Source organism: Schistocerca gregaria, chromosome 1 (assembly GCF_023897955.1).
Source record: "Schistocerca gregaria isolate iqSchGreg1 chromosome 1, iqSchGreg1.2, whole genome shotgun sequence".
NCBI classification, from domain to species: Eukaryota; Metazoa; Arthropoda; class Insecta; order Orthoptera; family Acrididae; genus Schistocerca; species Schistocerca gregaria.
In genome coordinates, this window is record NC_064920.1 from 635,055,973 (window position 1) to 635,074,997 (window position 19,025).

Consider the following 19,025-nt stretch of genomic DNA (forward strand, 5'->3'; position numbering starts at 1 on the left):
GGAAATACGCAAGAGAAAGCAGTATATTACTTCAACTGAAATGGTGTGTTCCACACATCAAAATATTCACACGCTCAAGACCATCTTCCCTCGAAGAACAGATAGAGCACCGAGATATTTTGCTTCGGTTAATATGACGGAAGCCTGTCATCAATATGGAATTGGGTTTGAATACAAGTTAACTAAGCATTGTCCTACTGGTACACCTATACCTTTTGGCTAGAGAATAGTCAATTACATAGAGACCCCACAGTTTAACATTAAACTCAAACGAGGCTGAAATGGATTCTTTTCATGAGTAATTCCTTCCCTTAAAAGGATAGTCTACACTGCGAGCTACTACTTCACCCAGGCATCACTGGTGAAAGCAACATCACAGAAATGATATGCTATGGCACTGCGTTAGCAAAATAAATCTTACATCTGCCAAGCACGGCATACAGGCTCATGAAGGATATCTTGTCTGTGAGGAAGCACATTGACAGCAACGTCTCTTGAACCACTTTTCCTCATCCCATACATTCTCTAACTGAGTTAAGTACCTTACAAAGCAAACACATACGTTGTGCGACCCAATCAGATAATGAGGTCGTAATCCATTTAGTCATGTGGATGGGAAAGTGACCACCTTGAACTTTGATCACACCTAGTGAATACGTTGGGTTCAGCCATGGGCTCCATAATATGCAGGATGGATAAGATTACCTATTATATATCGTACTGCCAAACTGATGACGTGGGCCCCTACTGTACACCAGACAATATCCCAACGAGACATAATATGGCCACTTCACACATTTAACAAGCACTTAATTGGAATCATTAATGTGTATGTATACAGAGTGATACAGTATTTGTTGGTACAAAAGCCTACACTTCCCTTTGGCTTGACACCTTTCAGTCTGATCTTCATTAAAAATTATATAAACATCACAGAATATTTTGTGGTCCTTCGAAGGTGTTCTTCACATGGGTATATTGCTTTCTTGATTCCCACCAAACAATGTCCCATGATCAATGGAATTTTTATTCAAACAGATTTCTGTCATAGGCAAATAATACCCCTTCCACAACTTTGAAACATACAAATAAAAAATATTGATATCATAAAGCACTGAAATAGATTACTGTGTGCCAGACATTTAAGGACTGTTCAACAACTGCGACTTTTCTGATGAAGGGCCCAAATACTTACATGCCAGACACAGTGGGGAAAAGTAATGGAATAGACTTATGACTGATTCACAATAAAATGTTTAACCCTCAATCTCACAAAGACTCGTATTACGTAAATCCAGATACACAAAAATCGCTTATACCAGTGGGCTAGAGGATGCAGGCCAGCCCTGGAGGTCCCAGGTTCAAACCCAAACAGGGGATTTTTCCTCATTCCATTATCTCCATAATCGCCCTACGTCCACTCAAGTCTGTTACTGAAGGGGTGTGAGGATCTTACCTGGGTGAAAAACACTGCTTGAGCAATGGGCCCTGCACCCTCGCCCATCTAGTGTCATGGCAAAGACAGGCTGCACTCAACTGCAGTCAGGCCAATAGCCTGAGTCACGGGCTGTGCATCAATGACTATTTTTACCTTTAGATACTACAACTATAACACACTGCAGCAGGCTCTAATGTATGAAGTCCTTGGCATCCAGATGAATAATAAACAAAGGTAGCATCAGCACATGGATAAATTAATCGAAAAGCTTAGTTTTGACAGTACATATAAAATAGAATTTTCACAAAAAAAGTCATTACAAGTACATTCTAGATGATGTCAGTGATAATATAGTTCATTTTTCTGTAATTCCTTGGTCTTCACTCAGAACTGCCAAGAAAACCAGAGAAAAAGTAGACGACAGCAGCATCAGCATTTTGACATGAAATATTATTTTGTATATCTTACATACTGGAAGCGAGTCCATATGCAGTTTTATATTTGTTGCAGTTTCACTTTGTAGTGTATACTAATACACTGTTTAACTTTTTATTTCAAGATAGTGTTTAACACTGTAAGGGCAAATATTGATCAGATGCCTTTTTAATTTTCTTTTAAAAAGAGACATACTTTCTATCATCTTTATACAATGCAGTAAACTGTTGTACAGTATGCATCATACGTTTAAAGTTTATTTGCCTGTTATGTCTTTATTTTTTTATTTACATAATTTACACCCGCATTGTAGCAGTAAAATCAAATGTAATACAACAGAGTCTAAAATGATTAACTTTAGGTGTTAGCAGTCAGTAATTACTTGGTTTCCCAAAATTCCTTCATTCGCTGTGATCTGGTTGCTTGTTCTTCAGGTGGTTTGAATGTCAGTCATGTGCATTTGTTCTTCAGAGGCAGTTTCTCTTCTCGGTGTTGAATTTGGTGTGTGGTGATGTTCAATTATCCAGACCACTTTCTACTTCTTTAAACCCAATATTTTTGGTTATACTGTTCCAGAAGTAGTCAAAAAGTTGCTTCAGGATTCTAGTACTTCGTACACGAGATATGTCCCCAAAAAAACGCAATCCTTTTCCATATTGTATAATTAATGGATTTACTTCTTTATACACTACTGAATTGGGCAAAAGTCTCCACCGCCCATTAACTTGATGTTTTTTTACTGATAGTTGTTCAGAGTACTCTTCTATCAACTTTCTGCAATTTGTCAGTTGTTGCTTTAATATTTAGTTTGAAAAGTGTTTCACTTGCATATGATGCTTACATTTATTGAGAGAGATCATTTTTTTTGTAGGTTGGCCATGGGGTTCTCTGAACTCACTGTAGTTGTAATGTTCTACTATCTATTGATGCTCTTTCATTAGCAATCCAGGGTAATAATCTCACCAAGTTATTTAAAGTTGTTTACTACTTTAATTTTTTGATCATTGTTGTTGTTGTGGTCTTCAATCCTGAGACTGGTTTGATTACTCTATCCGGTGCAAGCTTCTTCATCTCCCAGTACCTACTGCAACCTACATCCTTCTGAATCTGCTTAGTGTAGTCATCTCTTGGACTCCCTCTATGATTTTTACCCTCCACGCTGCCCTCCAATACTAAATTGGTGATCCCTTGATGCCTCAGAACATGTCCTACCAACCGATCCCTTCTTCTGGTCAAGTTGTGCCACAAACTTCTCTTCTCCCCAGTCCTGTTCAATACTTCCTCATTAGTTATGTGATCTACCCATCTAATCTTCAGCATTCTTCTGTAGCACCACATTTCGAAAGCTTCTATTCTCTTCTTGTCCAAACTATTTATCGTCCATGTTTCTCTTCCATACATTGCTACACTCCGTACAAATACTTTCAGAAATGACTTCCTGACACTTCAATCTATACTCGATGTTAACAAATTTCTCTTCTTCAGAAACGCTTTCCTTCCCATTGCCAGTCTACATTTTATATCCTCTCTACTTCGGCCATCATCAGTTATTTTGCTCCCCAAACAGCAAAACTCCTTTACCACTGTAAGTGTCTCATTTCCTAATCTAATTCCCTCAGCATCACCCGATTTAATTTGACTACATTCCATTATCCTCGTTTTGCTTTTGTTGATGTTCATCTTATATCCTCCTTTCAAGATACTGTTCATTCCGTTCAACTGCTCTTCCAAGTCCTTTGCCGTCTCTGACAGAATTACAATGTCATCGGCGAACCTCAACATTTTGATTTCTTCTCCATGGATTTTAATACCTACTCTGAATGTTTCTTTTGTTTCCTTCACTGCTTGCTCAATATACAGATTGAATAACATCGGGGAGAGACTACAACCCTGTCTCACTCCCTTCCCAACCACTGCTTCCCTTTCATGTCCCTCGACTATTATAACTGCCATCTGGTTTCTGTACAAATTGTAAATAGCCTTTCGCTCCCTGTATTTTACCCCTGCTACCTTCAGAATTTGAAAGAGAGTATTCCAATCAACATTGTCAAAAGCTTTCTCCAAGTCTACAAATGCTAGAAATGCAGGTTTGCCCTTCCTTAATCTAGCTTGATCATTATGGAGTATGATATGGGATGTGTCAACTTGGAAGCTGGGCATTATTTCTGTTTTCTCAAACTAAATTTGCAATCCAACCTTTGGTGCTAATAGTTCGAGTTGTTCTATCTGAACCCTTGCTCCATCAATATCGTTTGCTAACAGCACCAAATCATCTACAAATGAAAGGCAGTTAAGTTGAATCTTTCTTCCAATCTTAACAGATGGTGAACATATATTGTTCCATTCACACATCACTTTCTCCAGCGCACAACTGAACAATAAAGGAGACAATTCATCACCTTGTCGAAGGCCAGTATGAATCTCAAAAGGTTCAGAGAATTCATTTCTGAACCTTACTCTAGCTTTGATATTTCGAAGGGTGACTGCAACGAGGTCGACAAGTTTCTGACGTAAAACAAATTCTTTTAGAATTGACAATAGAGATTCACAATGGGTACTATCGTAGGCTTTTTTACACCTGACGAAGGTGATCACTAGCTTCTTGTCCCTGACCCTTTGATGTTTCATTATCCATTTGAGACTAATAATTTAATCAGGACAGCTTCATTCTGGCTGAAAGCATCCTTGATATTCGCCTAGTTCACCATCAAGCTGTTCATTAATTCTGAAATACAAAACATTGGAAAAAAGTTTTTAAGTAATAACCAGTGGGGTACATCCCTGTAATTATTTGGATCTGATCTATCTCCTTTTTTGTGTAATGGATGGATTATTGCAACATTCCATTCCTCTGCTAACTTCTCAATATTCCAAATGTCAATAAGATGTTTGTGTAATATCAGAATAGTATGTACATTAGCATATTTCCAAGTTCTGCCACTAGTTGGTTCTCACCTGCCACTTTATAATTCTGTAACGAGTTGATCACTGCTTGTACTTCACCTGTATGTGGTGGTATAACTCTTTCTATATGTGTTTTGTTTCTTGGATAGAGGTCAACATTCAAGTGATGTTCAGGTTCTGCGCTATTTAGTAAGTGTTTGAAATATTTAGCCAATATCATTAAATTGTCATAATTGTTATGTGCTACCTTTCTATTTGCATCCTTTATCAAAAGACTTGGTGGAGTGTATTTCAGCATTATGAATCTCGTCTTGTGGTAATTGAAAACATCCTCGATAGATTTTAGCGAGTTCTTACAAAATTGCCTTTTGACCCTTTAATTTCTTTGTTGGTTGATCGTCTAGCATTTATTAATTCCTCCCTGGAGCTTTCAGTTCTCTTGTCGGTCATTTAACCGGGCCTTATGTCTATGCTGAATCGATATATCGCAATTTTCGTTCAACCATGCACGTTTCTTGCGTTTCCATACAGGAGCTATTTCTTCATCCAAGGCTTTTAATCAATTGACAGTGGTTTCTAGATTGTCACTTAAAGGTATTCTTGATCTCTCGTAACATATCTGATTATTAACAATATAACTAGTGTCATATGCTCTCTTTGTATCTAACTTTTGAGGTTTGCTTTTTCTTTTATATGTAAGTTTCATTTTAATTTTTGAAATGTAGTGGTCTGAATCAACATCAATATTCCATACAGAACATTATAGATTTCCGTATGGAATTTCTGATCAATGGCTACATATTCTATCTGGTACTCTCCTTGCTTGATGTTAGGGCATTTCCATGTTATTAACTTATGTGGTCTTCTCTTAAGCCTTGTTGTCCTCAAAACCAATCCATTTGTAGTACAAAATTCAATTAACCATTCACCATTCTCGTTTGTAAGTTTATGCGCTAGCCATCGCCCCACCACACCTCAAAATTTCTTCTCTCGTCCTATCTTCGCATTACAGTCTCCAAGCAGAATTTTAATGTCAGTATCCGGTATGGTCCTTACTAGTTGATCAAGTTCATCCCTGTTAATTTTAGCTTATTTTCTTCTATATGATAGTCATTTTCCTTCTTGTATTATATTCATTATTATTCTCCATTTATTATTTTTTTATTATTGTTATTATTATTATTCTCCATTTAGCGTTGCAGTGCAGTTAGCTTTTAGGTAGATAGTTGTTTCATAAATATATACTGATGCTACTGTTAAAATGTTTAGGTCGATGAATTTATTTCTACAAGATTCTCTAGCTGATACTTTTGCGATGCATCATATGGCTATCTTTTGTACTCTTAATATCCTTTGTGGGTGCAAATCTGCAGCATTGCCCCAAACCAGGATGCCATACGAGAGGTGCAGATGGACTAGTCCATATTATTGACTGACTGACATTTTTCTCATAAGAAATATGCTTGAATCTATCTGCTGCAAATGTTACTTATGTGATTTTCCCCACGTCATATACCCAAGCTTGACAGTAATGTTGTTGAAAGTGTGTTTTTTGTTTCATGTATCTGAATATCTGTTGTTTTGTTTCCATTTATAAAGAGATTATTTCCCCTGAAATAAATGTTTCCACTTTTTATATTTAGTGAAGCATTCTCCTGCAGGTCATCTGTCATAGAAGTGGGAACAACATATGAAAACTATACTAACATATGAAAACTATACTATCAGATACTGTTTTGGTCATATCATTAACACAGAATGAAAAGTAATGGACTAAGGACAGATCCTTGAGGAACCTCGTATTTCATAACTTCAAAACTTGAAAGGATACTTTTATATTATTTTTCTCTTTTTGCTTTATTTCTACACACTGCTTTCTATTTTCTAAAAACAATTTAATGATGTCTACTGCTTCTTCCTTATAAAATAACAATGAAGCTTTTCTAATAGGATGTCATGGTGTACACCAAGTGTGGATAGGTCCAGAAACATACCACATACTTTCTTCTGTTCAGCAAGTGCTTTAGTTACAAGTGTTACAAATCAAGCTATTGCTATTTTGGTAGATTAGCCTTGTCTGAACACATGTTGTTCATCATTGAAAATATTGCATGTTTGTATAAAATTTAATATTCTGTCTTTTATTATGGTTTCTATTATTTTACAGAGTACAGATGTAATAGTTACAGATCTGTAATTTCCCGGGTCTTTTTGCACACTCCTTTATATGTAGAGATTACTTGACACTCTTCAAGTACACTGAAAAATACTCCTTTTTCCATAGATAAGTTTATCAGACAGGCTAATGGTTTTACTACCCACTGTAAACAACATTTCATTCGTTTAGTGGATATACTATCTAGTCTTTCCGTGTTTTTTGTTTTTCGACTATTTAGTATTTATCCAATTTCTGATTCATTAGCTGGGGTCAGTGATAAGCATTTTGTCTCATATGTAATGTTTATTGTGTTTATTTTGGAAGTATAATTTTGATTTATTAATTCGTTTGTAACTTCAATATAATGATGTTTGTTTAAAGCATTGCTGACATTTTGTGCATCCTTAAGTTCCCTCCCATTTACCTCAAGTGTTTTCCACTCCTACACCTTTCCTCTCTTCATTTATGAGAGACCATATGGTCTTAGTGAATTTGTTATCTTGTTTTCATAATGTGTTGATTTAATTTCTTTTATCAGTTTGATGTACGATTTCTTCTTTTCCCTATATGCATCCCTATTTTCTTGGGCTGGCCTTAGCCAACATTTCGGCTCTTCCTTTTTACCTCTACTGTGACCTAATTTCTATTATACCTCTCATTTATTTCCCTATGTACTAATGGAAATGTGACATCTACGTAATGACCTAAGGTATTGCAGAATAATTCCCATCCTTTATCTGGGTTTTCTGATAAGTATACTTCACTAAAATCTTTGGTTTCCAATAGCCTTTGTAGCCTGTCTATGTTTGTTTGCTTAGTTTGTCTAAATTCTTTAAATATTTCTTCTCGACTTCCTACATTGCCTGCTAATTCAACTAATACCCCATAGTGGTCTGCAATGGTTGTGTACATGACCTGTACTCACTGACTGCTCTGTGGTATATGAGTGATTATATGATCTATTAATGTTTCTATTCCTTTACAGCATCTGTCTACTGCTAAATTAAATCTGTAAGTTTTAATCAGATCCTGAAAACTCCTTGTGCAACAGTTGTCTTTTAGTGTGTTAATATTCAGGTCACCTGCTACAATTATATAAGGGATTCCCTGCTAGCCTTATCTAACAAGACTTCTAACTCTTTTTAGAAATCCATTTATCTTACTGTTTGGTGATATGTGGAGCCCTATCATCACATACTTTTCCCTGTTAAATGTCATCTGTATTGCTGCAGTTTCAAACATCATTTCTGTACCGTTGTCTTCTGACCACAGAATGATACCCTCTATTTTACTGTGTACATAGTCTGCCACCCCGCCGCCCTTATGTTCAGATCTGCAGAAATTAGCAACTTTATATTCCTGTACATTGTAAATTTCATTTTCCTGTAGCCCATGTTCTGACAATAAATATATGTGATAGCTCTGTAGCTTCTGTACTTCTATCTGTTCTAATTTATTGGATGCATACTGTACATTCTGATACAAGATTCTTATATTAGAAATATTTGTGTTAATGTTTTGAGTTTCTGTGGCACCCTTTTTTTAACTGCTAGTACAAAACATCCTGCTCCTTGAGATGTTTTTGCTTCTTTGTTCTATCTCCTCTCCTGTCTCTTGCCTGCAGGGTCTCTGCCACAGATGGTGCTTCTGCAGGTGATGACACAGCTTCTTTTGCTGGTGACAACACCCCTCCTCCTGTTGGTAACGACACTCCTTCTGCTGCTGGTGATGACACTCCTTTTCCTTCCTTTCCAGGGCAGAGTCATGTTTCCTCTTTTGTTCTTTCATCTTGTGGCTGTTTTGAGTGTTACTAGATACAAAATTGTACTTTCTTAACACATAGAAACATTTTGGTACGATTGTTTCAGTCTTTTAGCACCTCATGTAGAAGTGTGCCACGATGAGTAAAACCAGTTACTTTTAGTTTAGTTTACATTCTGGCCATAATACCTCCTAAGCCTCTTCCAAGGATAGTTGAAAATATGTAATCGCCACCTTTGTTATTCGCGAACTTTTAATATTTTCTTGCTTCTTCGAGGTACTTCTTGGAGACGTGAAATCATCTCTCTTATTTCCCCGGTTGATTGTATCTTACAAATCATATTTGTTCGTTGTTTTCAGTTCAAAATGTTTGTCATTTTGTTTGACACACCAGCTTTTTTTAGGCCTAAAAAATAGCTCACTTTTGACTTTTTGTTCTCGTTTGAGTTCATTTATCACTGTTTCCATATGACATACGCATTGTTTTGAACACAATAAGTTCTATTTTAATGTAGAAACTATGTTTTCTTCAGGTACAGTACCATGTTTTGGTACATAAATCATTTGCAAACACGGTCAATTAGACCACAGGCACATTTTGTGTTTGCTCCATCGGAACACTTTTGTTTGAATCCATTTTTGGCTCACTGAACATAGTCTAATGGTATTTAAAAGTCTGTCACTACATACAGTGCACTTTATATTTGTAATACAGACATTTTTCATGGAGCCACTTACTAAAACTTCTGTATGAGCCGCCACCTTTATCTATTGTGTTGGCCTACACATGGAATTGCTAGCATACTTGACCCTGTGGCACATTCTTCTGACAATGCAGCTACGACCGAAAATTATTTATACCACAGAAAAGGATGGTGTATAGTTACTAATCAAGCACCTGACAAAAGACCATTGAAAAACCTATACTCCGTACACTGAAAGAAGAGCCATGGCAGCAGGCAGCACTGTTGTCAGCTTTCAACTGAGAAATGCCAAATATGGGTCACTAGATCAGGTAAACAAGACCAGGTCATCTTTATATGCATGCTTTTTTTCCACTTCTCAATTGATTATAGTGATTTACAAGGAAGTAAACACAAACTACTAATACACTGCTACCTACTACATACATTTTAGTGAACATTTTTAATAACAGATCAAAGTGAACCTAAGAGGAGTCAAGCAACATGACACTTACTCTCTCATATGTCTCAAAAGTCACAGTAAACATCCAACATGAAACACTCGCATAAATTACAGTTCATTCAGAAGGTTCACTGATTTTATGCAGCTTGTTAGGACCTTTAGGTGGGCCTATGGCAATCGTGTTAATTTTTTTTGTCATTCATCTTGCCCAGAAAACTCAGAAATTAGTTACAATTACAACAGTGTCATCCACTGTTGAGCTGTAGCATGCAAAATATAAGACCTTAAACATATTGTGTTCCCTGGTGAAAACCTAAAACCAGTTTCTGCAGCACATTCTTACAGCCTTTTGATGGTCAATATTACTCCAGTGATATAGCTGCAAAATGGCCAGAGAACAGATCACAAAACTGTCAGTGCAGAAGCATTTCTGCTGCTGGCTACCACACATAATGTTATGCTCGACTTGGGAGACAGAATGCTCTGATGTAGCAGATCTGTCCAAGTAAGGCTCCCGAAACAAGAACTAACCAACAAGAATCATCAGAAAGTTCCTGGCAGATTAAAACTATGCCAGACCGAGATTCAAACTCAGAACCTCTGCCTCCCAGGTCATTCCATGTCAAGTCAGCCAGGCTTTGACACCAACCATGTCAGATTTTGATGAAACTTGGTACAATTACTTCTTTCATCATCCTGAAAGCACTTGTAAAACTTTTTTGCTCTATCTCTTCTAGTTTTTTTATAAATTTTTGAAGTTTTTAGATTTGGCGTTGTTTCCGCAGACCGAAATCGAAACTTAAATGTGTCCTCACAACTATATATATAAAAAAAAAAAGTATATTAAAGAATACTCAAGATATCAGTATGAAATTTTGGAATAAGTTTGTGTATTATATCTAAATGTTAAAAATAATTACCATAAAGATATATTAAAAATCTTCCAAATGAAAAAAAATGTACTTTTTTCCCTTTCTTCTAACGGATGTTTAGTTTCACAAAAACTATAATATCTAAGAGTCTCATACCAGATAGAAAGGTCAAACTTGTTTTAAAATACTCTTAATTGTATAGGCTACATATTAATTATATTTTAAAAATAAAAAGTACCAAGTAACTAAGACACCGAAAATAAGGTTTTGTCTTCTTGGAGGAACAATATGTACGCTTGGATTTTGTTTTGTTACTTCTGTGTTTTGAAGTAAAAAATTATTACAGTGTTAAATAGTGCTCGCATAGTATTTTATTAAGTTTATTTGAACTTTCAGTAAGTACTGTTACTTAGTTTACAGAGATTCTTTTCCAATATCCTATAAAAGTAACCAGAACAGTAATCAGACCAAAAATGAAATCAGTATGTCAGATATTCAAACCTGTAGCGTAGGGTTATTTAAAAAAATCTGACTGTTTCCAAACAACCTACACACCTTCAAAAACGTTACAACCAGTATATGAATTGAGTGAGGAAGAAAAAGATTTGATCCATTTACAATCTGGAATTAATCTGTGTGAATATAAGAATATATGTTCACAATACAGCTACTACTTTTTAAATGTTTTTGAAAAGTATCAAACACAAGAAGCCCATAAAAAAATCGATGAGAAGTGTAGGCTTGATCTTTCCAAACAATTACTGACAAAAAATATTAGCATAAAACCTGGACAAAAGCTTTGCTCGACATGCCGTAACTTTTGTGAGGAAAAATTAAGAGTTGAAGTCAATGAAAGCGAAACAGATGATTTAAGTCATGGTTGAATTAGAAACACTGGAATCCAGAAATGAATCCCTCGTACAAACAAACATTGGTCTTGATATTTTAGGTTTAACACCGATAAAGCTTCATGGCTTGTCAGAACAAAGTAAAGGGTCTTATTTTAAAAAGAAGGTTAGCAGTATTGAAAAAGCTGCAAAAAAGGCGGTTTCAAAAGCATTTAAATACGATGCACCAAGTTCTGATGATGACGAAGAAGATACAAGTGTGGTTGAGAAAGCAAAGGATTTTGATGTAATGATTTCTCTTATGAATTGGTTGGTTGTTTTGGCGAAGGAGACAAGACAGCGTGGTCATCGGTCTCATCGGTGTACGGAAGGATGGGGAAGGAAGTCGGACGTGCCCTTTCACAGGAACCATCCCGGCACTTGCCTGCAGTGATTTACGGAAATCACAGAAAACCTAAATCAGGATGGCCGGACGCGGGATTGAACCGTCGTCCTCCCAAATGTGAGTCCAGTGCCTTACCTCTGCGCCACCTCGCTGGGTGCACCTCAATCAGGCGGCACTGGAAGAATGTATTACTTCAAAAAAGACTATATCAAAAGAACTGAAAGCTCTTGGATGAAATGGAAAAACAGTTTGAATCAGCATTAATGTTTATTAAAAAGACAAAATTACTCAAAAAATTCAATGTTTCAAGCAACAAGTTGGGTTATACATAAGTGTCTTAAGTACACTATCTTTGTACATAATTCTAACGTAATCTACTATAATTAATAAAAATGTTAAAAAGCCATCATTACTTTTGTTTTATCAAGTAGCCTATAGTGGTTCATGGTGTGGGTTCCTGGTATCATGTCCTAGCTCATGAACCACAGGCAACATATGAGTGGCCAAGTAAGTGGTACTGACAGTCGGGATACCAGTTACTTTGGAATAAGGCTGGGCATCTCGGACATATCCCGAGTCGTGGCCACCTTTGTGCTCAGACGACAAGGACTACCAAATCCACCAGTTAGTCCCTCAACCGTTAGGGGTAAAACTCAATGGGACTCGGGGCAAGTAAGGCTAGCAACCTGCTTCCCTGGTACAATAAATATGATGCTGACAACAATCAGAGCAAAATGCCTCAGACCTTTGGAGGTGACAAAGTCCCACCCCTAATTGACAAACCAGGGACTCCTAAGATACGATTCGGCAAATGAATGGTAACGAGATGGGGAGCTATTAATATCAATGGGGGCACTCTGGGAACAAGGTAGAGCTGGCAGAGGCTGAAAGTAAGATGGGGTTGGACGTTTTAGCTGTTAGTGACATTCAGGTAAGGGGTGGGAAAGAAGAGGAAGTGGGAGAATACATAGTCTACCTGTCAGGAGTCAAAGCAGGAATCGCACAATGGGGTGTAGGGCTTTACATCAGGAAAGAAATGGAACCCAGCGTAGTTGCAAAAGGTATGTAAACGAACGACTGATGTGGATAGATTTGACAGTGTCTAGCAAGAAAATCAGGATTGTGTCAGTATATTCGCATTGTGAAGGGACAGATCTAGATAAGATGGATAGTTTTTATGACGCACTCAGTGATGTAGTTGTTATAGTAAAGGACAAGGACAGTGTTCTGCTCATGGGTGATTTTAATGCCAGGATTGGAAATCGAACAGAAGGGTATGAAAAGGTTATGGGTAAATTTGGAGGCCAACAGGAACGGAAAACAACTCTTGGATTTCTGTGCCAGTATGGGCTTAGTAATCACGAACTCCTTTTTTAAGCATAAGAACAAATACCGTATACTTGGAAAGGCACGGGAACCAGATCTGTCATTGACTATATAATAACAGATCAGGAATTCAGGAAGGCTGTGAGGGACACACGTGTATTATGGGGATTCTTCGATGACACTGGTCACTATTTAATCTGCAGTGAAATTGGTATTGTGCGGCCGAAAGTGCAGGAGGTCAGATCCATAGGTAGGAGGATAAGAGTGGAGAAACTTGAGGATGAGGAAATCAGACACAAGTACATAACAGTGATCTCAGAAAGGTACCAGTTAGTTGAATGTAGTCAATTGCAGTCACTGGAAAAGGAATGGACAAGGTACAGGGACACAATACTATAAGTGGCCAAAGAATGTCTTTGAACAGTAGTGTGTAAAGGTGGAATAAGCAAACAGCTTGGTGGAATGACAGTCAAGGCAGCCTGTAAAATGAAAAGAAGGCGTATCAAAAATGGCTACATACTAGAACTCAGGTAGACAGAGAAAGTTATGTTGAAGAAAGAAACAAAGCCAAACAGATAATTGCAGCTTCCAAGAAGAAATCTTGGAAAGACCATGGGTCAATCTCTGGAAAACCATTCTGGACTGTAATTAGCAGTCTTCGAAAGGGAGGTAAGAAGGAAATGACAAGTATTTTGGACAGGTCAGGAAAACTGTTTGTGAATCCTGTGGATGCCTTGGGCAGATGGAGGGAATATTTTGAAGAGTTGCTCAATGTAGGTGAAAATACGATCAGTAATGTTTCAGATTCCGAGGTAGAATGGGATAGGAATGATGATGGAAATAGGATCACATTTGAGGAAGTGGAGAAAATGGTCAATAGATTGCAGTGCAATAAAGCGGCTGGGATGGATGAAATTAAGTCGGAACTCATCAAATACAGTGGAATGTCAGGTCTTAAATGGCTACACAGGATAATTGAAATGGCGTGGGAGTCGGGACAGGTTCCAACAGAATGGACAAAAGCAGTAATCACACCAACCTTTAAACATGGAAACAGAAAAGATTGTAACAACTAGAGAGGTATCTCTGATCTGCGTTGCGGGTAAAATCTTCTCAGGTATTGTTGAAAGGAAAGTGCGAGTATTAGTTGAGTACAAATTGGATGAAAATCAGTGTGGGTTTAGGCCTCTTAGAGGTTGTCAGGATCAGATCTTTAGCTTACGGCAAATAATGGAGAAGTGTTATGAATGGAACAGGGAATTGTATCTACGCTTTATAGATCTAGAAAAGGCGTATGACTGGGTTCCTAGGAGGAAGTTATTGTCTCTTCTATGTGATTATGGAATAGGAGGCAAACTTTTGCAAGCAATTAAACGTCTTTACATAGATAGTCAAGCAGCAGTTAGAGTTGACGGTAAATTGAGTCCATGGTTCAGAGTAGTTACAGGGGTAAGACAAGGCTGCAACCTGTCTCCACTGTTGTTCATATTATTTATGGATCATATGTTGAAAACAATAAACTGGCTGGGTGAGATTAAGATATGTGAACACAAAATAAACAGTCTCGCATATGCGGATGACTTAGTTGTGATGGCAGATTCAATTGAAAGTTTGCAAAGTAATATTTCAGAGTTAGATCAGAAATGTAAGGACTATGGCATGAAGATTAGCATCTCCAAAACAAAAGTAATGTCAGTGGGAAAGAAATATAAACGGATTGAGTGCCAAATAGGAGGAACAAAGTTAGAACAGGTGGACGGTTTCAAGTACTTAGGATGCATATTCTCACAGGATGGCAACATAGTGAAAGAACTGGAAGCGAGGTGTAGCAAAGCTAATGCAGTGAGCGCTCAGCCACGATCTACTCTCTTCTGCAAGAAGGAAGTCAGTACCAAGACTAAGTTATCTGTGCACCGTACAATCTTTCGACCAACTTTGTTGTATGGGAGCGAAAGCTGGGTGGATTCAGGTTACCTTATCAACAAGGTTGATTTTACGGATATGAAAGTAGCTAGGATGATTGCAGGTACTAGTAGATGGGAACAATGGCATGAGGGTGTCCACAATGAGTAAATCAAAGAAAAACTGATAATGAACTCTATAGATGTAGCAGTCAGGGCGAACAGGCTTAGATGGTTCGGTCATGTTTCACGCATGGGAGAAGCAAAGTTACCCAAGAGACTCATGGGTTCAGCAGTAGAGTAGAGGGTAGGAGGAGTCGGGGTAGACCAAGGAGAAGGTACCTGGATTCGGTTAAGAATGATTTTGAAGTAATAGGCTTAACATCAGAAGAGGCACCAATGTTAGCACTGAAGAGGGGATCATGGAGGAATTTTATAAGGGGGACTATGCTCCAGACTGAATGCTGAAAGGCATAATCAGTATTGAAAGATGATGATGAAGTAGCCTATATGTTTAAGAGTAAATTAAAACAAATTTGAGCATTCTATCAGGTCTGAGACTCTAGATAATTTTTTTTTCATATAAAATATTAATATATTTTAATAGTATCATTTTTATCTTCAAATATGTATAATAAATTAACCTGCTGCAAAAATTCATGATGTTATCTAAAAGAGTTTTTAAGATAGGCAATTTTAAAGTTATGAATACAAATTAAATTCACTATTTCCGAAGGTTCGGAAAACGCAAAACATTAAAACTTTAAAAATTTATATAAAAAACTATAAAAAAACTGCAGGTGTTGTCAAGATGGTTATTAGAACCATCTTAGGCAAATTTCATGAAAATCTACAGAGGTGGGTGTAAAATTTATTTTTTATTGGGTGACTGATATGGAATAATATCCCTCCCCCTCCATAAGTGCGGAGGAGTGCAGTGGGATGGTAGAGCAATTGCCCATGAAAAAGAAAGGTCCAGAGTTCAAGTCTCAACTTGGCACACCATTTTCATATGCCAGTTTAGATTAGATTAATACTTGTTCCATAGATCATGAATAAGACACTTCGTAATGATGTGGAACGTGTCAGGTTAATAAAAGATGTCTGTACAAGATATTGCATTGCACAAAATATTGCATGACACTAATGTTTAAGTTAGTTCCCCCCCCCCCCCCCCCCTCACCCCTTAATTTATATCTAAAAATTCAGCCAGTGAGTAGAAGGAGTTGTCATCTAGAAATTCTTTTAATTTATTTTTAAATGTTGGTTTGACTATCTGTCAGGCTTTTGATGCTGTTTGGTAGGTGACCAAAGACTTTTGTGGCAGCATAATTTACCCCTTTCTGTGTCAAAGTCAGATTTAACCCTGCATAGTGAAGATCATCCTTTCTCCTGGTGTTATAGCTATGCACAGTGCTATTACTTTTGAACTGGGTAGGATTATTAACAACAAATTTCATAAGTGAATATATATACTGTGAAGTTACTGTGAGGATCCCTAGATCCTTAAATAGATGTCTGCAAGATGACCGTGAGTGGGCTCCAGCAATTATTCTGATTACACGTTTTTGAGCAATGAATACTTTTCTACTCAACGATGAATTACCCCAGAATATGATACCATACGAAAGCAGTGAATGAAAGTAGGCATAGTAAGCTAATTTACTGAGATTCTTGTCACCAAAATTTGCAATAACCCTAATAGCATACTTAGCTGAACTCAGACGTTTCAGCAGACCATCAATGTGTTGCTTCCAGTTTAACCTCTCATCGATGGACACACCTAAAAATTTTTTGAAAATTCTACCTTAGCTACAGACTTCTGTTCAAAGTCCATATTTATTACTGGAGTTGTGCCATTTACTGTACGGAACTGTATATACTGTGTTTTATCAAATGGTAAGTCATTAATGTATATCAACAACAGTAAAGGACCTAAGACCGAACCCTGTGTTTCATATCAGTACACACTCCACTGCTGAGTGAGACATACGTCATTGTACACAAGACCCAATTGTAAAACCATCAGCCACACAAATTGAACACAGGGCAGACTCATATACCCTCTTAAGTTACAGAGGATGATGTGACCCTGAATTCACACTGGAAGTTGTTCACGAGGTTTTGGGATTTGAGAACCCATAGAGTCAGTAGTTTGCTATAGTATCAAGAGTCTTTCATAAGGAGTTGGTTAGTGTGGCAGTACAGGAAATAAGTTTCAATAGAGGAACCAATATCTCCATCAAATTAATTTATATTAAAACTACAAATGGGCACACATCTAGTAGCTAGCATAGATGACACAACATAGCACAAAGAATGTAGCCTGAACACAACACAGCAGGAAGAATATGGCCTGGTCCTGATGTGATTTTTCGTGTCACACATACAGCAGAGAGTTGCTCCTTGGAGACTGTCCGTGCGTGTGCGTGTTTGTTTGTTGCAATGGAAGTATGGGCTGAGGGGGGAACGCATGCTACCTACCATCTGATGGAGACTCAAGAAAGACACTTTTCTATTTGAAGTAACCTGCTTTCAATTGGTTCACTGACAGTGGTATATGAAATCCAGTACTGGCTACTGGCAATCGTGGGTATTGCTTCGCAGGTGCAAGTATTGTTTGTGGCTGGTATCACACAGAGCGTAAACTACATCCCGTTGCGACAGATTTTATAGTGGTTTGGGGGGAAAAAATTGCGGCATGCACGGGTGGGACTCACTGCTTCATATCACTCCCTTCTCATATTTACTTTTTTCTCGGGCCACGTTACAGTCTTGTTCCCGATTAGGAGGCCGTCAATACGTATAATCATACATAAATTGTTGGTAAATTTGGACACAATAGTCACACGTGAGAGCCTGATTGTACGGTTTGTAATGAAAAATAGACGTCCAACACATGTGACTCTCTAATGAAACTGCGTGGTGCTCCACGAAATAGCTCGCGTGATACTCAAAAACACTTACAGTATAAGAGTAAATCACCGTAGAAGTGTAACAGATGGTTTCTTTTCAGTTCACACTATGAAACTGTACCACTTAACGACTTCAAATTCAGTTTTATCGTATCACATTACATTATATAATGTATTTTCATTGTAATAGCCGTAAACGTTGGAGACCGGATGGTCTGTGGTTTGAGACTCACCTAAACAGAAATATCCATTTACTACGGGTCCTTCAACTTCTGCTATTGCAACTGTTAGACCCGTAACACTTGATTTGTATTTATGAACTGGCACCAAGTCATTAGCCTTCAACGAACAAATTAATTCAAAATTTGCGCTCTTCTGTCTCGGCGGTGAGCTGTCAACAGGAGCCATTTTCAAGTTTTTACACAAAGATACTGGCTCTCGGTGAGTTATTCCAAGGAGATACTGTTCAGTATCTGATCTATCTGTGCGACGTAATATATTATTTCAATTACCGTAAAGAAATTTTACTGCCGTTACTGTGCAGGATTCTGCACAGTGACAAGACAGTAAATCGTTTTCGAAATACAAAAGACATCAAATTTCCTTGCTCAACAAAATCAAAGAACAAGAAATAAATACTGCACAATCAGAAAAAGACGATCGACGTCCCAAAAAAGGGTCTCTGCTTATATCATTCACCAGTCACAAGCAGTTATCTGGCCACTCAGGTTTGGTGTTTTCTCTCCATTCTTCAAGATAAATTTTGCAATTTTCTTAAACAGGTCATTCTTTGGGCTTTTACCGTCCTAAACGTATAGAAAAACTAAAAATAATTTCGCAGTTTTTACAATGACAAGACGATATAAAGACAAAAATTAGAAGTGCTGCGGAAAAGAGCCGCTCAAACAAATTTATTGTCTAAAAATTGTCAATGTC

General features: G+C 37.4%; 1 protein-coding gene across 1 annotated transcript in view; it reads right to left on the reverse strand.

Annotated features, from left to right (window-relative positions):
• LOC126360221 (uncharacterized protein C05D11.1-like) overlaps positions 1-18,773 on the reverse strand; it is a 131,223-nt gene extending 112,450 nt beyond the window's left edge. Inside the window, exons 1-2 of the mRNA XM_050007692.1 lie at positions 18,602-18,773; positions 18,323-18,480 (exon numbers count right to left, since the gene is read on the reverse strand). Coding sequence (XP_049863649.1) covers positions 18,323-18,480; positions 18,602-18,684 — 241 coding nt within the window. The 5' untranslated portion in view covers positions 18,685-18,773. The remainder of the gene's footprint in view (positions 1-18,322; positions 18,481-18,601) is intronic.
• Between the last annotated feature and the right edge of the window lie 252 nt (positions 18,774-19,025).